The sequence below is a fragment of the Panthera leo genome, chromosome A1 (assembly GCF_018350215.1).
Source record: "Panthera leo isolate Ple1 chromosome A1, P.leo_Ple1_pat1.1, whole genome shotgun sequence".
NCBI lineage: Eukaryota > Metazoa > Chordata > Mammalia > Carnivora > Felidae > Panthera > Panthera leo.
The window spans coordinates 28737137-28762342 of NC_056679.1; the positions used below are offsets into that span (position 1 = coordinate 28737137).

Consider the following 25206-nt stretch of genomic DNA (forward strand, 5'->3'; position numbering starts at 1 on the left):
GAGGGGCAGAGATGGAGGGAGACACAGAATCTGAAATAGGCTCCAGGCTCTGAGCTGTCAACACAGAGCCTGATGTGGGGCTTGAACCCACAAACTGTACAATCATGACCTGAGCTGAAGTCAAACACTTAACCGACTGAGCCACCCAAGCACCCCGCGAATATATTTTTAATTGAAGGAACGAGAATCCTCATCTGGTATTAGTTCATGTCTTGACTGGTATTCATTGGGCACCAGGCTATAGTTACTTTTACAGACATCGCCACATTCAATCCTCACATCAGCTCTTTGAGATAAATGATATTATGTTCACCAGATCAGCCAAAGGACGAAAAGGCAGACCCACTACTGTGACTTCTTCAAGTAGGAATCCACTTATACCTGGGTTAGAATTAGGGTTATCGTTAAGGAATGACCCTTCTGCTAAAGTCCACAGCAATGAGACCAGCATCAGAAACTGCCCAGTTTTGCTTTCCACCCTCAAGAGAGAGGTGAAAGAAAACTGTGAAGGGCTCAAAGAAAAGCAACAAATAAGATGAAATGGATGGGAAACAAGAAATTGGCACCTATTAAAAAAACCATAAGGGGATCCATAACTTTCTAGATATCCTCAAATAGAGTAATTATTTCAGGGATGTTTTTCTTCTCTTCTTCCTTGGAAATCTGAAAAAGAGAAAATAGGCTTAAATAATAGCAAGAAAGAGTTTTAAGATATAAGAAAGGGAATAAAAGTGATGTAATCCTTGGATGAGGACCTAAAATGGTTGTAGAACTACCATCCCTACAAATCTTCACAAATAATACAAGCATTTTAATAACAGCAAACATTTACTGAGCAATTACAATGTGCCAGAGACTCTACTAGTTGTCTTACATTATCAACATCATTATCAAGATCTCTTCCATCACCATCACCACCACCACCACCACCACCACCATCATCATCATCATTGTCATCACTTAGTGACTAATAGTGCCAGCCCTGGAGCCAGACAGCCTGGGTTCTATAAAATGGAATGATAGATAATAGGGCAGTTATGCAGATTAATTCAGATGAGACATGTAAACCATTTAAAACAATGCCTGGCACATAGCGTTCTCTACAGAAGAATTTGTTTCATCATTACTTCCGTTGTATTTGCTAATATTCATCAGCGTGGACTGCAAGCCAGTCAAATGCTTTACATTCATTATGCTATTTAATCCTTATGATAAGCAGTAAGGACTATGTTGTACATTTCTTCTGAAATGTAGATATTTTGTTCCTGCAATATCCTGTAGATATTTTGAGGAAACGGAAGACTAGAAAGATGATGTAATTTGTCCTGGGTCATGTGGCTAGTAAACCAGGTATCTGGGCCCAGAGTTTGGGTCCCTATTACCTGTGAGGCCTCTGTTATCTGCTGCCAACTCTACAATTCTGTGAGAAGTATCATGCTCACCTATGCTCACGACGCACTTTGCATCATTATCCTGATGCCGACGTAGCATTGTCAAGTGCTTCCCTTATTGCATGTAGGTATTTTTGAAACCCACAGGAGTGTTATTCTCAGGTGAGCCTTCTAGTCCTCAGTTTAGAGAGATGTGCTAGCTGAAAACGCAGCTACCGGCCAAGGACAGACAGGGCCTCCTGCAGAATATGAATCTTCAGATTGTTACCAAAACAAGATGGCTTTGTTTGGTCCCCTTTTCGCCATCTTCTGACAGTCCTGTGTGGCTCTGATTGACTAATAGCTCCCAGCTGTGTTGAGGTTGCTGTGTAATCCCAGTAACTATGGGTGTTTCCTTGGTGAACAGCAGAAAGTCTGGCCAGGAACTAGCAAATCATCATTTGAAATGACTTTTCAAAGTACATTTTCAAGCCCACGCATTGATTCCGGGTGGCTGTGCTGAGATTTGAGGAAAAGGAATGTTGTTGCCACTCCTGCTAATGTCTGCTTCAGTGAGTGTGTCTTTGCAACATGTGTCCTTCTTCTCAGTTGAGATAGCCATCACCAGTGACCTCTCTGCCTCTTGACTAGATCATGGAATATCATAGAGTCCTGGTTTTATTGGACCTTTTATGAATCAATAGCAAGAATCTTCTTATTAGAATAGAGTTTATAATAAATTCAATTATACTTGGTTCAGAATCTGAATCTCTTGATTCCAGCATTCCCTAACAAAAGAAAATACCCATTCCACAAGAAGCCACTGATTTTAATCATATCTTCTCTCCAGTGTTTTGCTGATCTACAATCAGGCTAATTTCATTCTCAGGCTGAACGAAATTAGCCTTTCCCTGACTGCTTTCGCTAGCATGATATCTACGTGAACCAACAATTATGTTCCTTTTTTTTCCTTTAGTAGTTCAAAATGAACATTAACATTTGGCATGCACTGTGTTTGGCACTGAGGGCAAAAAGATTCATAGGATACTGTCCTTGTACTCAAGAGGGCTGTAGTTTTGAGGAGTGGGAAAGACAGGTACCTGAACACATGGTTTCAGTTGAATATGGTGTCTTGGTAGACAGATGCATAGAATGCAGTGGAAGCCCAGAGGAAGGAGATTCCAGGATGGATTTTTCAGGAAAGGACACATGAGCTGGCTCTTGAAGGATACACAAGTATTAACCAGTTAAAGGAAAGTGAAAAAGTGCCCCAGCAGAGAATATGGCATAGACAAAAGCATGACACTGTGCAGTCTCAGGGGTATGCTGAGGGCTGGTCTCCAGTATGAGCAGGATTCCATTCAGCCTAAAACGCATACAGAGACTTGGGGCTAAGAGGCAGGTAGATGCCAGGCAAGGAATTTAGACTCTATTCTGAGCACCCACTTCGCTCATATCTAAAGAATGGAAAGCATTTCCCCATTCCTTTTATTTAGTTGATAATAACTGTATTTCATCCAGTAGACATTTATTGGATATCTCTTTTGCCTAAGGGTTCTTGCCTTCAATGACTGACCTAGGAAAGAAGATACATGTGTAGTTATAATAGAAGACACAATATGGTGAATGCCACAGCAGTGTTTTAAATAAAGTGCTGTGTTATGTAGACAAATGTGTGTGCAATTTCTAGGCTGCACAGTTAGGGAAAACTCAGAGGAAGTGCCGTTTGAGCTGGACCATGAAGGATGAGTATGGTTTTAATTGGTAACTCTTCTAAGGATTGGCATGGAAGGACAGCCTTGACCAGAGCTTCTCAAACCTTCTGTGGAGAGAGGCCAAGTATTTTTCATCAATCATGGGCTGAGGCTTTTATAAAATAAAACAGAAATGAACTACTGAAAAAAGAAGATGTAAAAATTAGCATACAAGATACAAACCCATATTACTTAATATGAGATTCAGCAAGCATGAAAGCACTTTTTCAAATTGCCGTATAGGTTTTTAAATGCTTACTGTTCATTTCTGTTACTGATTTCATCATGGACCAGTAACAAGTGTTTACTCACCAAAGGCAGTTTGCATAGCTCCGGGCTGGACAGAAGGAATCTATGAGCAGAGGAAGAAGCCTTGAATACAAGGCTATTTGGAGCGTGACAAACTGCCTAGAGACTAGAGCTCAGAGTTTGGGGATGAGGCTGGGGGTAGTGGAAGAGAAAATGAAGGAGAAGGTGAACCCCCAAGGGCCTAGAGCACCATGCTAACTGAATTCTCTAAGCAGTGAAGAGTGTGAACATGACTGAGAAAGGGAGTGGTATAGTTAGTTACATCTTCTTTAGGAGGCTTCAAAGCCATGGAAAAAGAAAGTGTCAGAGAAAGAAAAGAGAGAGGTGGGGGAACCTGGAAACCAAATTATTAAAATTACTTCAGTTATCCAGGTGACAAGTGATAAGAACCCGAACCAGGGCAATCAAAGTGAAAAATAGAAAGGGTGGGACAGTTTGGAGGCTGGACAAGAAGGTAGGTAAGAAGACAGTGACTGATCGAATGTGAGGTAAGGGGAACAGTGAGGTTTTCAAGCCCTAGAGGCCAGAAATAAGGAAGCCAGGAAGAGGAGAGGCTTGTGGAGAAAGCAGATGTTTGCTTTGGACGTTATCATGTTTCTCTCACTACTGGGACTCCTACGTAAAAATGTCAAGCGTGAGATTTGAAGAGTTGAAGATGTGAATCTGGAGTTCAGGAGCAAGGTGAAGACCAGATAGTGTTGCATATCCACATGCATATCTACATCTGCGTTCTTATCATCATCTGTGTAGAGCACCAGCCCACGCCAAGAGAGAAGGTGTGTTGACTAAGGTTGAGACTACGGAGCAGAGAGAGGAAAGGTAGAAACAGCATGTCAAGGAACATCTGCATGTTGGGGAGAACAGTAAGATGCCAGTTACTCTTCTTAGCACCTGAACGGCTCATCACTCAGCACAAGGCATCCATAGCCACTAGGGGACAACATGGACGAAGTGCAGCCATCAAATACAGTCCTGACTTCTAGGCTACTTGAGCACAGGCATCTAACTCGGTCTTCACTGGATGACCATGAGAATGTTAAAATAACAAAAAGCTGTAAACAGTGAAAAACCATATGACAGCAGAAATTAGGGAAGAGTGCTAGTGACGTGCAAGAAGCTTTGAAGAATATTTGCTAAATGGATGGTGATGAGCCCCTGTGAATGGTAGCACTAGCAACAACTCAAAAACCTCCCTAAGGAATGGCATTACTAGGAAGGAAGTGCATGAAACCCAGCAGAATCAAACTGACATCCCTTACTTGGCGAGGTGGAGAGTAGACGCGAGAGCCCTAAAGCTGGTGGGAAGCAGATGACTTGACCTCCATTTTGTCACTGCCAAGCAGAAGCAGTTGAAAGTAGCAACACTGGGAGCAGTGGGGCTGGGGAGATCTAGATTTTATGCAGTGGCTACGACAAACAGAAAGCTGGAAGGGGAATAACACCGGGAAAGGGGCCAGCCCAGCCTTAGCTTATACTTGGCCTGAAGACAAGATGAAACAAATGCCAAGTGGCCCCATTGCGATGGCTTTGCCAAACAGTAAGAAATGATGTGGAGATGAAGTTCTCATGCTGTGACTGTCCACAGTTCCAACTCCTTCCCTACTGAGTTCCTGAGCTAAGTAGTAAATAGATTTAGTTCCACTACGGACACCAGTTCAAAATCTTCAAGGAGAACTCTAATAATAACAAAATGGTAAGTGAATACAAGAAAGGAGAGTCTATCCAGTCTGTTCCTAAACAGTTTTATGGGGCCATCTCATCATTCAAGAATAGGAACACCCAAAAATGAAATGACGTGGGATCTATGAAATGATTCTGCAGTGAGATAAAGTAACAAGCATCCAAGATGTAAAGGCAGAAGGTGCCACTGGGCTAGAATATTTTCTTCAGAAAACACTGGATTTTTAGAAAACATCTGCTTTGTGTTCTCACAATTCAAAGAAACTTGAAGTATGTGAAATGAGACGTAGATTTAAAAGGGTCTGGCTAAGAAGCAAGCAGAAATAATAAGGGAGTTGAATGCAATAAGGAAAGATTATTTTAAAAACTAAAAATGCAATGCCAAAAGTGAAATCTACATTAAAAGTAGAAGGAACAGACTCAATCCAGTCCTAAGTCTAAGTACTAACATGAGTGGAAACTTGGAATTGTTATTCCAGACTGTAGAGGAAATAAAGAGATAAAACACAAAAGAAAGCTGATCAATAAAAACAGAGCAGAGAGCTAACACACAGAACCATGATCCATCCCCAAACGTAGAACCTTGGCACGTAGAAGTTGTGCAGTAAATACACGCTGTATGAGCCAATGATATTCCCAAAGAGGACCAAAAGGAACACATAAGCAATAATCAAAGTAACAACAACAACAACAACATAAACTGCACTGAGCTAAAGACCGGCCTAAATCTATGGAGGAAAACAACTTCACTGAGTACCAGGCAAAAATAATGAAAAGAGGTAAGTGCCTTTTTACAGCTTCATGGAACGTTAACATCTCAGAAACAAAGAAAATATCCTAAAAGAATGCCAGCAGACAAAAACCAAGCTATTATTAGAGACAAATTAATCTTACATTAGTTGTCAGAATGTTTGCAAGATCTGGGGGACAAGGGAAAGTTGTGACCTGAGAATGCTATACTCAGCCAAAGTACAAAGAGATAAAAAGACATTTTCAAATATCGAGAGACTTAAGTACTTAAGTACTCTTTTTGAAAATGATTTTGAGGTAAATATATATACACACATGTGCACACACATACGTATGTAAGCACATATGTATAAATATTCCAGCCAATTAAGAAGAGAATCTGAATTCTTTAAGAATGGGAAATTCATGGTGTAGAAGGACTAGCAATGAACCTCAGAAGTCAGTTAAACACAGAATCAGTTCTAAATAATTGTGGAAAATGCATTTCAAAGAAAACTCAAATATCAAGAATAGTGCTTTGAAAAAGATGCACAATATTAAAAAGTGAATTTAATGATAATAGTAATAAGTGGGGCCTAAATTCTCATGGTACCTCAAAAATGAAACAACAATCAAGAAGTTGTTACAGATGAGGGACAGAAGTAAGTGAAAAGTGTGATCATTTGTACTACGTGCAACAGAGACAAATACTACTTCGTTCCTGAAAATAACTAGAGAAAGAGAAGTTCAGTTGGGCTTTTAAAAAATTTAATCATGCCGGAATTTTTTTTTTTATGTGTTGCCTGCAAATTACAATGTGTTATTCTAAAGATTCTTCTGATTCCTGTGTTGAGAGAGGACCATGGGGGCCAGGAGAGAGGCAAGGAGGCAGGGAGGCCAGGGAAGAGGCTACGGCAGCAGTCCAGGGAAGAGAGAAAGATGTTTGCACTGGAAATAGGCCCGGCCACGGGAAGAGACGGTGGGTACACGGGAAGCCACGGGGGTTGGCCGGCCCACTAGGCATGAGCTATGAAAGAAAGAGGAAGCAAAGATGCCTCTGTACATGCACACTGACGTGTGTAGGTCCCAGTTTCTTTATTCATAAAAACAAATTATAAAATGATGGTAAGTGATGACTCAAAGTCATAGTTTAGTTCCACATCGGCATCCAAGAGAACAGACTCTTCTAACGAAGGTCGTCTTTGTTAAGTACATGAATCACTAGTTAACCTTGCCATGAGATGTCCCTTCAAGAACTGGGGGACTCCTTAAAAAAGAAGGTCTGCATCTTCTCTTGTCTGGGCAACACTGTTTCCACCATTTAGAGCAGCCAGCAACCTAACGGGTATTTAGGAAAATATTTTTTGCTATGTCAAAATACTAAGAACCACAGAGAAAATTTTTTATTGTTTTTATTTTTTATTGTTTCCATTGATTTATAATTTGTCATTTTATAAATACTATATAAAAGTTTACCTCAATCCAGCATGTTATTTTTTTTAATTGTGCAGATTAATAACATAAAAAGTATATCTTGGTGGAACATGACTAAATGTTAAAAATAATGGGAGCTAATAATGTTTAATAAAAGAATCATTGTTCCCAGGCACGTATCCTCAAACACCCATTACATTTATTCATTGACACAATGTTTATTGGTGAATATCTCTATGCTTTATTCTATAGAATGTATGTGCTTTCTACAAAAACTGCTACTTAAATCTTTCTAATCTCTTCATTAAATTTTGAAGGAATAAGAGAAAACTGACTTACCTGTAGAGTTTATAGGTAAAGGAAGCCTTGAGTAACCGTAACCCAGATAAGTGAAGACTTAAGATTAATCAGAATACTTTCAGTGCCAAAATCACAAGATCGAGTGTCACAAACCACAAGATAACTGGTTTTTGTCAAGTGTATTCCTCCTAATGTCCTCACTGCTACAGATGAGTGTGTGTGTGCTTTCTGGTTAACCAGTTTTTTTCCCAGAAAATGAATTAACCAGAATACGTCATCCTCTGAGCATTTCAATTAGTCTTAAACGTCCCTTACATGAACATAATAAAACTATGTTTTTTTTTTCTAGAAAGCCTGTAACGTATATTTTTACTAGGGAAACATAGCTTTATGTATAATAAGTTCTCATTAGTTTGGATGTATTGCATAATACAAAACAGATGGACATATTTATAAGAATATTTGCAATAGGAATATACAATAAAGATCATGTTTGGCCCTTTGTTATAAATGAAAGCATATATTTAAATACAATAGGAACTTACTTGTTAAGTATGTATCTCACTGAGATACAATACACAGTCTATAATAATAAATATTTCTGTTCCATCCCACAGTAAGTTTTTCAAGTGCTCCCCCACTTGCCCCTTGCTTCCAAGAGTATCCATTCTGACAGGCCTCTTCCTGTTTTGAATTTCCAAATATTGGCGGGCTGGCTAGATGACAGATAATAAATTATCTGCCCGTATTTATCTGCAAGTTCTAGGCTTGAAAACTAATGAATAGTGCTACTATTATAAAAATGTCTTTGTGCCCAGTAGTTCTGGATCAAAAGGCTAGCACATATTTTCACTTCTCAAAATCAGAAACTACTGGTTCATGTTCCTTAAAAATACCAATGACGCGCAGAACCAACATTCATTTTTCCACAGATAAAAATAAAAAGGAAGGGAATATGCTATATACCCACCAGAATGGCTAAAAATCTTTTTTAAAAAGCCACCAGTGTCAAGTGTTAGTGAGGGTATAAGCAAATGAGACTTGCTTATACACTGCTCATGGGGATGTAAATTGGAAAAAACACCTTAGAGAACTGTTGAGCAGTACCTACGACAGCTGAATGTATCCAGGATTCCTACCCAACAGAAATACACACACATCTGCTCCAAAGACATGTTCAGGAACACTCCTGGCGCCATGATTCGTAATAGCCCCAAACTGGAAACAGTGCCATTGTAGAATGGATAAATTACGACTAAATCATAGGATTGAATATCATTAGAGCAGTGAGAGAGAATAAAGGGCTGCTCCACAGCTACATAGGGAACCTCACAGGAGTTATGTTGAGCCAGAGAAGCCAGACAGAAAAGAACACCTACTGTGTGATTCCATTTTTATGAAGTCCAAAGCCAGACAAACCCAATCCATGCTGATAGAAGTCAGAATAGGAGGTCACCTTTGGCAGGAGGAAAATAAATTCCAGAAGGAGCCCTGGGGGCTGTGGACATACAGGTGGTTACATGGGGTGTTCACTTTTATTTTTTAATGTATATTTTATGTATTTTGAGAGTGAGAGAGAGAAAGAATGAGAAGGCGTGTACAAGCAGGGTGGGGGCAGAGAGAGAGAGAGGGAGAGACAGAATCCCAAGCAGGCTCTGTGCCATCAGCACAGAGCCCGACGCGGGGCTCGAACTCACAAACCATGAGATCATGGCCTGAACCAAAATCAAGAGTCAGACACTTAACCAACTGAGCCACCCAGGTTCCCATGTTCACTTTTAAAGTTCATTGAGCTCTACATTTAAGAATCATATACTTTACTAAAAGTGTGTTATAATTAAATTTTAAAAGCTGACCCCAGGGCACCTGGGTAGCTCAGTTGGTTAAGCGACTGACTCTTGATTTCAGCTCAGGTCATGATCTCATGATTTGTGAGTCCGAACCCTTCGTTGGGCTCGCTGCTGACAGTGCAGAGCCTGCTTGGGATTCTCTTTCTGTCTCCCTCTCTCTGGCCCTTCTCTCTCTCTCTCTTTCTCTCTCTCTCTCAAAATAAACTTAAAAAAAATAAAAGCTGACCCCAAAAAAGAAGAAAGAGATAGCATATTAATTGGAAAAAGCATATTCCTTCCCTCACTCTCACCCCAAATTTTACTAAGTTTTTTTTTTCCTTCCATTGGCACACATAATGGAAATAGTCTTCAAGCTAGAGAGCACATTACAGGATGATAATCATATATAGGAAAAGAAGCAACATCGGCCTAAGAAAATTAAGACCTAAAATCCCTAGGTTCTTACATGATGCTGAATCCAGACACAGCAGACAAACATAATATTCTAAGAGAAAAGTAAGCATTTTACAATTCTGTAGCCTCCCTACCAAGGGCATTAATAGGTCTCCTAAAAAGGACCCCTTTTTATCATTTTTACTAATTATTAGCAAAAAAATTCTGCAGTGATGTTGGACCAGTTATTTAACAAAACCTACTGAATCAAAAATTGCATTTTGTGGGCCTCCTGGGTGGCTCAGTCGGTTAAGCATCCGACTTCAGCTCAGGTCATGATCCCACAGTCCATGAGTTCAAGCCCCATGTCAGGCTCTGCGTGGACAGCTCAGAGCCTGGAGCCTGCTTCAAATTCTGTGTCTCCCCCTCTCTCTGCCCCGCTCCTGCTCACACTCTGTCTCTCTCTCTAAAATTAAATAAAACATTTTTAAAAAATTTGTAATTGCATTTGGTCAAGATCTGTAAGTTATTTGTATGCACATTGAAGTTTGAGAAGCCTTGCTTTCCATAACTTGCAAACTGGTCTCAAAGATAATATTTCATTAAAATATAAAGGAATTGTTTTAAAACTTTTGACAAAAAAAGAACTCATTTTTGCTTATTTCAGATTATAAAACTCACGAGTTCATTATATGAAAATTAGAAAATACAGAAATTAAAAGGGGCACCTGGGTGGCTCAGTAGGTTAAAGCGTCCGACTTCAGCTCAGGTCATGATCTCACAGTCCGTGAGTTCCAGCCCCACATCACACTCTGTGCTGACAGCTCGGAGCCTGGAGCCTGCTTCAGATTCTGTGTCTCCCTCTCTCTCTGCCCCTCCCTGCTCCTCTCTCTCTCTCTCTCTCTCTCTCTCTCTCTCTCTCTCTTTCTCTCTCTCAAAAATAAACATTAAAAAAAATAAAAGAAATTAAAGAAAACAGTTATCATCCATAACCTCACAACCCCAAAATAACCATGGCTGTTAATGTTTTGTTTTCTCCTGCATATTTTTCTTTGCATGTATATAATGTACATGCATACACAATTAAGATAATACTGTATAGACATGCTTTTCTATCATATGCTTATCACTTAACATTTCTTAGTGGTAACTTTCTGTCAGTAAATTTTTATTGAACACCAACTATGTATCAAGCAAGCACTGCTCTAGATGCTGCAGTTACATAAGGGCTCTTATCCCATACACCTTACTTTCTAATGGAGCAGAGAGCTAATAGAGATAAAGAGATAATAATACATTTGTAAACAGTGATAAGAATGAAGAAAGTAAAACAACGATGAGCTAAGAAGTGACACAATGGTTTTTTTTTTTTTTTTACTTTTTTAATAACCTATGCTCATTATCTGAACCTCTTTGATTCCTTTAGGTTTGACATGTAACTTTTAGCCTTATCAAAAACTGTGATATTTGGTATATTTGATATGCTATTTGGTTAAGTTGAGAGTTCTATATTGTACTTAATTGAGTTACATATCACTGGAAATGTAACAGGTTCCCTTGAACTTCTTCAATGTCATTGCCTTGTCAATGTATTGATGAAAGTTTGAAAATCAAGACTAATGATAACAGTGGCACAGCTGTTACATTACATGCCACATAATCTTGTTTCTGTTGTAATCCCATATTCCTCTTAACCCAGCTCTAGAATACAACCTCCATGTCACTTTGATGACAGCTAAGTATTGCTCCCACATTCTCTAGTATTTTTTGCAGTGCTTATTTTCCCAGTCTAGACTGGTCTGTGAAAGTCTGTCCTCATCTATGAAAGGCATTAGAAGCCAGTGCTCTGCAGTTTCATATCTCCAAGAATCATAGAATCTCAGAATTGAAAGGTAGCTCAGTGCTCACCCCCAAACGCATTTCCCAGCATGAAGTATCCTGGAAACCTGAGGAATGATCCTACTCCAGACATCAGGAATGATGGGGAAGGGGAAATAGAAGCTGAGAAGAATAATAGCCTGAGAAGGAAAATATCCTGAGAAGGATAGCACTGTGTGGTCAAACTTGTCTGTCTGATTCATAGCCCAGTGGGAAAGGATTCTAGAAGACTCCGTTCACCCCTTCCTCCTACCACCTATAGCTGTGTATCTCACAGAGTTGCATGAGCACGTTGAACTATACTCCAAGGAATCCCATTTTCCTATAAGATCATGGGGTTCTTACCAAGAACACACATTAGAAAAAAAACATAGTCCCGAGGGGCACACGTAAGATAATTCCTGGAATTAACTGCCCACCAAATGGTGGTGACTTTATGCTGCTTAGGACTTTCTCTCTCTTTGTTTCACATTCACATTAATATATTTGTATTCAAATGAGGGAATTTTGCCCTTGTTTGCAGCAAGGCTATCAGGAACAAGAAATTAATATTATATAGCCCTGCCTAGAGTAAAACTGTGTGGAGCTTCTTTGTGTAGTGGTTGGTCTATGCCTAAAGAAGCCTGCCTAAAGCTTGGCTTTGTATTTTCTTTCTTTTTTTTTTTTTTTTTTAACGTTTATTTATTTTTGAGACAGAGAGAGACAGAGCATAAACGGGGGAGGGTCAGAGAGAGAGGGAGACACAGAATCTGAAACAGGCTCCAGGCTCTGAGCTGTCAGCACAGAGCCCGACGCGGGGCTCGAACTCACGGACCGCGAGATCATGACCTGAGCCGAAGTTGGACGCCCAACCGACTGAGCCACCCAGGCGCCCCGTGGCTTTGTATTTTCAATGACAGTACTGTCATACAGGCACTCCCAATGAAACCGTGATGGAAGTATGCTTAAGTTAACGTGCACTTAGTTGTCCCTAATGTGTCTCACTTGATGATAATGGCGATGATGATGATGATACCAGCTGACATAGATTGCCAGGCTCTTTCTCAACCAGTTCCATGTAGTATCTCATTTACTCTTCACAATCACTCAAAGTAGGAACTAGTGTTATCTTTATTTTAGAGCTGAGGACACTGACATGCAGACAGGCTAAGTAACTTGCTTGAGGTCAGGTATCTGAGCATGGGGAAGGGAGGATCGGAACCAGGCTATCTGACTCCAGAGCACATGATCTTAACTACTACTCGCATTTGCACACATAAAAATATTTCAGATATTCTTCCCACTTCTTTTTTTTTTCATTTACTTATTTTTTTTAATTTACACCCAAGTTAGTTAGCATATAGTGCAAAAAGGATTTTAGGAGTAGATTCCTTAATGCCCCTTACCCATTTAGCCCATTCCCCCTCCCACAGCCCCTCCAGGAACCCTCAGTTTGTTCTCCATATTTATGAGTCTCTTCTGTTTTGTCCCCCTCCCTGCTTTTGTATTATTTTTTTCTTCCCTTCCCTTATGTTCATCTATTTTGTATCTTAAAGTCCTCATGAGTGAAGTCATATGATATTTGTCTTTCTCTCACTAATTTCACTTAGCATATTACCCTCTAGTTCCATCCACATAGTTGCAAATGACAAGATTTCATTCTTTTTGATTGCTGAGTAATACTCCACTGTGTATATGTGTGTGTATACACACACACACACACACACACACACACACACACACACACCACATCTTCTTTATCCATTCATCTGTCGATGGACATTTGGGCTCCTTCCATACTTTGACTATTGTCGATAGCATTGCTATAAACATTGGGGTGCATGTGCCCCTTCTAAACAGCACACCTATATCCCTTAGATAAATACCTAGTAGTGCAATTGCTGGGTCATAGGGTAGTTCGATTTTTTTTTTTTTTTTTTTTTTTTTTTGGTATTCTTCCCACTTCTTAATGTAAATAAAGTCCTTGGCTGTAATAAACCTATCTATGTCTTGATTGGGATATTGTCATTCTTTATTGTTTAACTACCTTCTCGGTCCCCCTGGCATAGTTATAAGTTATTGTGGGAAAGTATTACGTGGAAATACCTTTGGGAAAGTAATTCAGAAGATTTCTGATCAGGGAGACATGGGGGACACAACATGTTCATGAACTATTGTTTTCAGCTGTTTCCACTTGCACGCTAAGTCACAGAGAGCTCAAGTATCAACTTCTCTTCTAAAAGGAAGAGTTCTGAAGATCACATTTTCTCTGCGCTTGCAGTCATTGTTAACAAGTTCAAGCTGATTATTTTGTTACCTAAGAAATCTGCTAGGTGTACCGTGACAGAAAATGCTTAAGAAATGCATCGCCACTACTACATTTCTGGATTTTGCACATCTCTCCAGGGGCCCATTTGCATACTGTTTTCCCACTCGTATGTGCGTTGAGTTCATTTTATCATTCCATGTGTTAAAACAATTAAAATTGACAAAATCTACACAGAGGGCATTCTTTGTCAGCAGAGCGGAGACCAGTCCATTTGTGAAACTGTGTTCATGCAGAACCATCACTTATTTAAAAAGATCCTGTGTGTGTTTCCTGTTTATCATGCAGAAAATGTGTCACGTACCCTGCAGAAGTAATTAAAATAAGGAGTTGTGTGTGTGCATGTCGTTGTAGGCTAAAGGTAAAGAAAGACAGTGGCTAAGACACCAAGCTACGGGGGAACTAGATGATGCCAAGATCATCGATGGGCTCACTGGAGAAAAAGCCATCTACAAACGCCGGGGTGAGCTGGAACCACAAGTAAGTAATGGTGAACTAGTAGCCTCAGGTAAAGTTCAGTCTTCTTTACAGACAAATGCTTTCCAGAGTTGCCATCTTTATCAAAACACCATAAACCCTGAATATGGCAATCTGGTCTCCTGCCAGGGCCTCCCCCCAGCAGAATCCACCAGAAGCTTGCAGCTGAGCAAGAGGCTGATGCTTGTCCCTGCAGATCAGCTCCCAGGACACAGAGCAGGGTGCCTCTGGGGGGAGGGGAAACTGAAGACACTCAGTGTCCATGAATCCTGGAGGACTGTGCGAGTAAACACTGGAACACTCTTGGTGGTTTTCTGCTATCCTGTTACTTCAAAGATCTGTGCCCATCCCAAAACTGAAGAAAATTTTAGAAAATAAGAAATTCTCTCTTAAATAATTCCAATTGTAGCATGTAAAGCTTTAGACAGCCATAATATTAAAGTGTTTGCAGTCCCATGGCAAAAAAAAAAAAAAAAAAATGGCAGCAGTTGAAATACTGAGTCTCTTGGAGGGCCCCGTGGCTTCCTGTATTCCTGAATAACCAAAATTGCTGAGTAGCCACTGAGAGCTGGGGGTGCAGTGACTGGTGGGGAAAAGCAGTCACTTACTCCATTTAAATGTTTATTCAGAGAGGATCTTTTGGTAATTTGGGCAGTACTCACTTCTGTGTCACTGGCATGAGTCAACAACTACTTTCTATACTGACTCATTGCGGTCAACAAATGTGTTTAGATATATCTGAATTGTGAGTGGTCATGGAATCATATGTGGCTCTGTTCTTAATTTAGGCAGACACAAGTTTTTAAGAAATATACTGAATTCTGTCTGAAATCACTGCACTCCAATACCCACACAATCTTTTTGAAATTACTGATTCTGCTCATTAGCCTTCATACCTGACAGCAAGCATATAATAACAGAATAATCTGGAACTTTTCTTCTTCCTTTTTTCCTATAAGTAAAACTGACAAACGTACTTTTGTGTTTAATTCTGCAAATTGGCAGGCATGAGTCCACAATCAAACTGAAACTTAAAGGAGTTTTATGTTTTAATTGACAGTTGTTGCTAAATAGCAGTTAGATGCCACTTGCACGCTTTAACTGCCAAGAAAAGGAAAGAGAATTAGAAATGCAGCGACTGGAAGGAAGCAGAAACCGAAAGCTTGTAATGACAAAAGACACTGATGAAATCTATTCCCTCTGTTCTTTGCCAGACGCCCTCTCACAGAACCTTGTTTTAGGAATCTAACATTTCTCACAGGCTATGTGGAAAATGATTTGCAGGACACTACATAAAAGGCACTAGCAGAATCAACGTGGCCTTCCAAAACAACTCAATCTTGCTAGTGTAACTGACTCCGAGGCATGACATGAAAATGACATGTTGGGGTTTGTATCTTTCCAGATTATTATTTTTAAGAATAACAGCCTCAGCAAGGCAGTTTTACTAGACTAGGTTAGGCCTTGGAAGGCCCATATTCTAAAGGAAAATCTCTCCCATATGGCCCCAGCACAAATGTGAAATTCCATCTACTGAAATATAGTCCTTTCCACCTGCCAGGACAGCCTCGAGCCACACCCAGCCTCCAGCTGATCTGCCTGCCTCATGGCCGGCACGCCGGGGCCGGTGTGGGACCCTCAGAACTCCAACCAGGGGTGGTTTCCTGGCTCACGAGGCTTTTCTGTTGTTCCTCCCTCAGCTGGGCAGCCCCCAACAGAAACCCAAGCGCCTGCGCCTGGTGGTGGATGTGTCTGGCAGCATGTACCGCTTTAACGGGGTGGATGGCCGGCTGGAGCGTTCAATGGAGGCCGTGTGTATGGTCATGGAAGCCTTCGAGAACTACGAAGAGAAGTTCAAGGTATGGCATGAACTGAGGATGATGAGGGGCACCACTGACCACTTATGCCCACAGGTCACTCCGGGTTAGGGCACGGTGGTGGTAAGGGGGATGCAGGCTCCACCGGAGTGAACAAAAATCTTCATCTCCTCATCAGCTCACTTATCAGCACGGAGGAAGAGAGCCTTTTGTTTCCTCTGCCCTAACCATCAGAAAACGATAATACCAGAATTCAAAGAACCCATTATCAGAAGAAAGCACTGCACTTTGCCAGTGTGTGATGTTAGCCATAATGTTAGGGGCAATAAGCAGGCATTTAGAAATACCACAGATCGGGGCGCCTGGGTGGCTCGGTCAGTTAAGCATCTGACTTCGGCTCAGGTCATGATCTCGCGGTCTATGAGTTCGAGCCCCACATCAGGCTCTGTGCTGACAGCTCAGAGCCTGGAGCCTGTTTCAGATTCTGTGTCTCCCTCTCTCTCTGCCCCTCCCCTGTTCATGCTCTCTCTGTCTTAAAAATAAATAAGCGTTAAAAAAATTTTTTTTAGAAATACCACAGATCTCTTCCACAAATTTCTAGAACCGCCATCCTCATCCCAGTTTCCTCCACAGCCCATTCATCCCCATCACCGAGCAGACAGCCTTCCCAAGGGTTGAGGACACCCTCAAAGAGCACTATTCTCAGCCTTGCTTTCCCTTTCCATGTGGGCGAAGATTAAACAGTAATAGATGACCCTCCACTGGGAATGAAGACAGCAACCCTGGGAGAAATGCAGTTGCCCGTTTCAACTGTGTCCATTTTGCTGCACCCTCCTTCAGAGGCCTGAGTGTGGAAAGGGGATCCCCTAGAGCCATGTGACTGCCCAAGTTGCCCATCGGTCCACTCTTAATCGGCCACAGGAGCACCTGCACTTCTGGCCCTTTACTAGAGCAAATAACACAGTCACATGCTGGGTAATTATTATCAAAAGTGCAGGGGGCAGAAATGGTATATGTGCAGACATGTATAGAGGGTGCTCAGTCTATCCATAGGTATTCTAGATCATATGCAGGATCCAACATGTCCTTCAGAAATAGGCAATCGTAGATCATTATTTAGCTTGACATCCCACGTAGAGGATTACTATCTGTGTATTACGGTCTCTATTATCTTTTTACTTTAAAGATCTGTGCCGGAATGCACAGCAAGCAATAGATCAATGTAGCCCATCATTGCATTTACTTCAAGCCCGTTTTTGAGCTCCAACTCTCCCAGGGTCCCTTGCATGAAGCTCTGTGTGAGAGATTCCTTTTAGAATTAAGTGGTAGGAAAAGGCAGCTTTGGTCAGGGAGTGCTGTGGGTTGCCAGGCTCTGTACAAGTTCAGGATACAAATACAAATAGGATGTAGACTTTCACGGTAGGGAGCAGCTTTGTTTCCCTCCCAGAATGAAGAACAGGGTTGTGATTAGTGAAAACCATGGAACTGTTCAAGATTCCCTCTTGGTTTCCGTTGCCAGAAAGGTCAAAGCCAAAAATCAAAGACCACTCTGGCAGCTTTATGTCCTGTGGCTTGTGCACTAGTATTCAGCCTTTTCCTTCCCCTGACCCTCCCTCCCTTCAGATGTAAGTGTGTCTTCGTTTTAATTTTTGTTTTTTTATGTTTTAGGGGTCTCTGGGAAATATTTATTTTAAAATATTTTAGATCTTGTCTAGTAGGAGTTTGAGTATAATTCCTAAATCACTTGGACCATGGATGACCAGCAGATGGTTAAACATCTATCCATCAAATCAGCATAAGTCTCATTGAATGTTTTGAAACCCTTGGGTTCTACTAATATTTGGATCAGCCCATCTGCCTCTTTTGTGAGTCTTGAAGGTCAGCGTTCCTTAGCTTCTTTTGACTTCTATGGAAATTGTGATCCATTATAGATGGTAACCAACATATCACTATTAAAATTGGTATACATACTCACATTATCTAGAATAAAATTTCCAGTTAGAGGATTTTTATGCCTTTGAGAACAGAACCGCTCCGATAGGTGAGACTACTTCTTCTAAGTTTTTAGGAACATTTTTAGGAGCTAACCAAGAAATTGGTTGACTCAGCTCCCCAGGACTGTGTAAAGAATTAGACAGAAGGTAGAAGGTGGCAAAGCTAATACGGAAATCTGAGAACCATTCCAACAGCCTGCAGGTGGATGATGTGACTATCAGGAAGCGTGTTGACTATTTCATTTCATCTCACACAGCGGAGTGCACAGAGAGATTGGTATTTCTCCAGTTCTCACTGTTAAAAGGCTGGCATTTGGGACAACATTAATGAGACTGGACATGTCACACCAAAAAGAAACAATATCAAGGAAAATCAGCCTTTCACAAGCTGTTGTTTTGTTTTGTTTCTAATTGGCAGTTACAACCCAATTGTGGCCATATAAGTGGATTTTAATAAAATTACAAACATAAATTGAGCACTTGCTAAGAGGATAGTACTCTGCTAGGTACAGAGTTCCCTGCCATCCTTGAGCTTATAGCCTAGTGAGGGAGACACATAAAAAGTACCAATTCTGATAGAACATTCAATGAGAGATGTGCAGTAACAGAGGCACATAGAAAGCATGCTCATCTCCAGACACCCCACTTCAGCACATATTTTGCTTATAGTCTCGAATTCCCACAATAGTGTAAATAATTTCCCCAGTCTTTATTAGTAAAACCACAGATATATTGAGAAGATAACCATGGTAATATATGACTAACAAATCCAGTCAATATTTAGAGCAAGAAATTATAGCAAGACACCAAGATAAGATAAGCTTTATTCAAGGTTTGAAGTATCTTTATTGTTTTTTTTATGCTATTAGATTCTTAATTTTTTTTAATATTTTATTTTATTTTTTAAGAGACAGAGCACAAGCAGGGGAGGGGCAGAGAGAGAAGGAGACACAGAATCTGAAGCAGGCTCCAGGCTCTGAGCTGTCAGCACAGAGCCCGATGCAGGGCTTGAACCCATGAATATAAGATCATGACCTGAGCCTAAGTCGGACACTCTACCAACTGAGCCACCCAGGCACCCCTATGCTATTAGATTCTTAATAGCACTTTTATGAAATGGATTTTGTGCATTTTCTTGTACTTCTAAACATACTCCCTACCTTCACTATAGTTCCTTTAGAACTTTTTTAAGAGCATAGAAAGTCTCCACTCCATTAAAATCTTTCCAAGAAAAGACATCAAGATTTCACAAAACAAGCTCTGTGAGGAAAAATGGCTTTGGGCGAGTATCTCGAGGGCTAGGGAGGGATAGGAGACGGGGAGAACATAGGAGTCCTGCTCCTGCAAATTCATTACCATGTCCATGGACTTCAGAATTCACAAGTCAATACTCAGTCTCCCCAGTCCTCAGACAGGAAACTGAGACCCAGGAACATTAAGGACTTTTTCCCAAAGTCAGAAGGCTGTTGGAGACAGGACTCCTCTCCTGTTTGTTATTCCCTTTTGGTATTTTGATTTGTTTTTAAAATTTCCCCTTTTTATCCCAACATTTTTATTCTGAAAAAATTGAAACCTACAGAAAAGTTGAAAGAGAAGTAAAATGAACACCCATATGCCTTTACTTAGATTCGCCAAATGTTAATATTTTCCCTTGTTTGCTTTATGTTTCTCTCTAAATATATACTGTCTTCCTTCTTCTAAATCATTTAAAAATAAATCATAATGCTTTACTACTAAATATTTTATTATGCTTCTCCTAACAGGACATTCTCTAGCACAACCTCAATACCATTATCACATCTAAAAATATTGTCAGTAATTTCATAATATCTTCTAGTGTCTAGTCCAAATTCACTTTTCCCAACTATCTCAAAGGTGTCTTTTTTTAAATGAAGTAATTAACATACAGGGTTATATTGGTTCCAGGTGTACAATATAATGATTCAACAGCTCCATGTATTACTCAGTGCTTACCACAGGAAGTGTCTTTTCTAATTGGTCCCCCCCCCCCCCCGCCACAATCCAGGATCCAAAATCCACACTTCATTTTTGGTTGTAATGTCTCGTTAGCCTCTTTTCACCCAGAGCGGCCACGTCACATCCACTGCCACTACCATCTTTGCTTGTCCTGATGCTTGCTCTTGAGAGCTCAGAACAGTTGTTCTGCAGAACGTCCTTTATTCTGGATTCATCTGGCTATTTCCTCATGGTGCCACTTACCTTATCCCAATATTCCCCATGTTTCCAGAACTCCCGACAGCTTCTCCCCTGCACTGGGTGCACTGGAAACTTTGTATAATGTTCTCACCACCCCTGCCAACATGTCTGAGTTTAGAGTGGCCACTGGCCACCCAGTCTCTGCTGGGGTCTCTCCAGCCTCCTTTTGTAGAGTGTATGAAAAAAGTGGGGTGGAGCCACCTGACATTCTGTGAGAGCATTTAATTAAATACGTTGGGGTAAATGTGTAGAAGGTTCAAAAAGGAGCGAAAGTGAAGCCCTCTGTGTAAGCCTCTGACCCCTCTCAGCTCCCACTTACCCCTCCGGTGTGGATTTTTTTGTGGTGTCTTCTCAGAGATATTTGACGCGTGTACATCAAATGGCAGCATTCCATTCACTGTGTTCTGTATCTGTACACCATCTGGTCACGTCCAACTCACTCTATCTGTGCTTTCATTTTCCCATTTGTGAGAGACGCATAAGGACTAGGAATAACTAATGAAAGTATGTAATTTTCTCAGCAAACATAAAATGATGCATGAACAAATGACAGTTTTAGGAGTTCCTAGTGAAAAATTTATATTCCGTAGCCCAGGATGGCATCGCGTGTGGTATCTTTAGGAATTCGGCAATGTGCTCTGAGACTTCCTGCTCCACAGTTCCAGATGGCTTTTAGCATGGTCTTCTTGCAGTTGGATCCCTCCTTCGTAAAGGTGTCTAGTCTATATTTGCTTTGAAACCTTCAGAAGCCACCGACCTGGCCCAGTGATCTGGACTCTTCCCCGAAACCTCTCTTTTGGCATCTGTGTTGTATCTTGTTTGGCTTGGGCTCAGCTCCCAGGCTCTGGGTCATTACAGTCCAGGTCCAGGAGGCTCATTTGGAGTCAGCCTCCACTTTCTGTTCCATCCTAGCATGAGCCATGCCAAACCACAGGGACCCTTGAGTAAGAATTACTGAGAAGAAAAGGTAGTTCAGTGGCAGGACACATTTCAAAGCCATCTGGAGTTTTTAAAGTTTCTCATAATTGGTCTACCAATAGAATTCAGTTATTCGCAGAAGCAGCATATATAGTCTGGTCTCTTAAGATGAAAGTGACATTATTTGCTAATAATCATCATAAACTCCTCTAGTCTTAAGCAGCAAAATTTTTAATGTTCACAGAGCACTGAAACACGGGAGTGAAAAGTGGAATGGTAACTGTTGTGCGAACCATTTTATTTCAGTCAAGGAACATTTTTTCCTTCATCTCATGATTTCTTGTTTGTTCCTTGTGATTTCTGCAAGCCCATGGGAATGTTTTACTAAAACCCTAAAGTAGACCTCCTTTTCAAAAGCTCTTCATGCCTTTATTTTTTTTCTTCAAAGCACTCCATAACATCAAGAGTTAGGTGACTGTCTCTCCACTGAGCACTCAAGTGGCGAGTCCAGAGAAGAGACAGATTTATTTAGTTTTTGAGAAATGGGACTTTGAAAAGTAGTGTTCAAATTTTTTTTTTTTTTTTGGTGGAGAATAACTCCTATTTTAAGGCCATGGTTTCCTAACAGTGTAACAAGGAATGCTTGAAGGGTGTTGGGGGTTTGATGACGAGCAGACAGGACTTTTTACCCTTTCCCCTTCCATCTCCAATTAAACCAAAACAATTCCATTTATATTAATTTTGTGTGATGTTTCATAATCTGGGCTTTTGTGCAGTGTTTCCATTGGAGAAAGACTTCCACTAGAGCCAGTACTGGATTGTTATTTCTTGTAGACTCTGAGAGCTTTCATTTTAGAAAAGACTTCATCAATCCTCAGGTAGATTTAGGTGATTCATTCCTTTGACAAGAGAAAGCAAGGCACAGATTTTCCTATGAGAAGGGAAGCAGACTTTTCCAGTCTGTTTCTAGAGTGAACCATTGACTTTTCATAGAACCTTAGGAGCAGGAATGGTCTTGGCAATTATTTTCACCAACTTCTTTGTTTTACAGATGAGAAAAATCAGGATCCAGAGAGGTAACATGCTTTGCTCAAGGGCACACAGCTACACGGTAGAAAAAAACAAAACAAAACAGGACTTCTGACTCCTACTTCCAGGCCCTTTCTTAAGAAGTTGATGTTTTATCCCCGTTTTTTTGCAACCATTTTACTTCTGCCCAGTCAGTATTTTTACAATGCTGTAATTCAGGAGCAAATGTACCATTTACATAAAAGACTCTATATTTTCCTTCCCTTAGCACTTCTTCGTCCAAGTGAGGTATAGTAGGCATAACTTTTCTCAAAGATATCTTGGTCAGAAAGGCTGGGTTAATTCTCAGAAGGATGTGAAAAGATATGATTCACAAAACTAGCACCTGCTGGGAAGATTCCTTCTATCAAAAACTTAGCTCTGTGTCTGTAATTAACCTTTTCCCCATGCCTCAGGAATGTTTCACACATTTAGAAATGGAAACCACTTATCTTATCAGGCTTAGGCTTTGAATAAACTCTTCTTGGTACATGGAGATAAGACCCAAGAAAGGGGTACAGAGTTCTCTGAATCCATTCACAGTGAAACAAGAATTCAGAATTGACCCCGTTGTTGCTATGGAAGTACTGGCCAAAGAGACTGGGGAGGGGGATAGGGAATGATTATTTCTCTACAGAATCAGGGCACCTGGGTCTGGCTTCCACCTCTGCCAACACTACATCTCTGAGCTTAGGAAAGGCTGTTGACCTCTCCAAGCATTAATTTCTTCATTTGTAAAAAGAGGTAAGTAATTCCCACCACAAATCCTGTGAAGAGAATCAAGATGAGTTGAGACATGAAGAACTGTACAAACATTGACATTATACTCATTAAATGTATTGTCCTATACTTTCAGTGACCCTGTGAGGTTAGATAAAACAGAGATTATTCCTATTTGCCAGAGAGGTTAAGTGACTTCTAAGCATATAATGTTAGAGGTCATTTAAACCAGCATTATTTACAAGATAGAAACAAGATTTACAAAAGTTAAGTGACTTGTGCTAGGTCAAAGAGGTTGTTAATATCAGAGCTAAGCCTAGAATCCTTGACCTTCAGAACATTATTTTTTTGTTAAGTTTATGTATTTTGAGAGAGAGCAAGAGAGAGGGGGAGAGAAAGAATCCTAAGCAGGCTCCATGTGGTCATCACAGAGCACAGCTCAGGGCTCGAACTCTTGAACCAAGCCATGGGATCATGACCTGAGCCGAGATAAAGAGTTGGCTACTTCACCAACTGAGCCACCTAGGTGCCCCAGAACAGTATTCTTTTTACATTGACTTCTAAGATACAAAGAAAGGTTAGCTAGCTACTACTATAGCTTATCGGCTCACTAACACCTTAGGGGTTCTGTTGGCACTTCTCTTGACTCTTTTGATCACATATTCATCTTCTAATCCTTTGCTGCCCACTGTCAGTGGTGCCACCTTAGAATGGTGTACTTGGATTTGTAGAAGGAGATTAAAATTTCACACATCATCAGTCTTCAGAAATAGCCTCAGACGATTGTCTCATACCTAGTTATAATGTGGATGCACAATAAAGCATAGCCTTTCCTAACTAGCAGATGATTATCCTTCCCCACAGAAATCTAAACATAAATCTCACTTGTTAAAAAAAAAAAAAAAAAAACACCAATAGCTCTTTGTTCTAAGCAGACATTTCTTTGCAACCTATCACAAATCAGCCTTCTTATTTCCTAATACATCTTTGTGTCTTAGACTGAAACTCAGCATTCGTTTTCATTTGTAAGACCTTTCTCTAAGTGAATGCGATTTTCAAAAGAAAATACAGCAAGGGGGCATTTAAACAAGTTTCCAAAGCAAAGAAGTATTAAAATTGATCTTCTATAGTCAAAGTTTTTCTTACAACTGTGGTTTATTATTTATGTTTATGCTGCAGTGCAAGACCCCACAAGGACTTATGGGAGGCCGTGAGAAGCGGTCATTTTCGTGACCATAAAATTTTGAGCTGCTCAAAAAAGTTATGATCTGAATGTTAGGTGGTTTGGTAATGACAGTGAGGCTCTTGTTTAGTGACTTTGTGATTCCTCCACAGATGCGTGCTTGAGACCCTGTCAAGTCTGATTTGACGGTGGTCACAGCAGAAACGAACCAGACTGGGTGAACAGTAGGATTAAGTATCAGAGAATGGAAAAGAAGGAGTTTATGTACCTTTTTTCCTTTAGCCCAGCCCGTTTTGAGGATTAGCAAATCTCTGCCTGTAAAACGTGTTGGGATCCTTGGATAGCAGATACTAGATAATTATGACATAGAAATATTGTTTTTAATGGAAGCTTACACTGATCTACAGTAACACCAGGGAATGTTCCACACTTGGATGTGCTTTGGATTCCTCTCAAGCATTTTATTTACTTTGGGCACAGAATAATCCCCAAGCCTGTCTGGAAAATGAAAACCAGAGCCTGCAAACCATTTTATAAGCCTCATCCTGTCCCTTAGGTGTGTCTTCTCAGCCTTTGCAATGCTAACCAGGCACAGACAAAGGCAGATCGTTCTGCAAATAGAAATTTCCTTACTACAAATAAAGAAAGGAAGGAGGAAAAGGAGAAAACAGAAGAAGGAAGAAAGGGAAGAAGGGAGGGAGAAGAAAGGCAGATTGGCAACTTACCTTTCTCTTACTTGTATGAAAAAGTATAGTATGCTTTGTTCTCCTGGACAAATAAAGTGGTTGGTAGGTAGGTAGGTAAATCAGTCCAGGGAATGATAGATGGATA

The 25206-nt window shown here is 40.5% G+C and overlaps 1 protein-coding gene across 1 annotated transcript in view; it reads left to right on the top strand.

Annotated features, from left to right (window-relative positions):
* Window positions 1-25206, top strand: part of VWA8 (von Willebrand factor A domain containing 8) — a 370895-nt gene that overhangs the window by 336086 nt on the left and 9603 nt on the right. The window contains exons 41-42 of the mRNA XM_042927013.1: window positions 14336-14461; window positions 16159-16317. Of these exons, the coding sequence (XP_042782947.1) occupies window positions 14336-14461; window positions 16159-16317 (285 nt within the window). The remainder of the gene's footprint in view (window positions 1-14335; window positions 14462-16158; window positions 16318-25206) is intronic.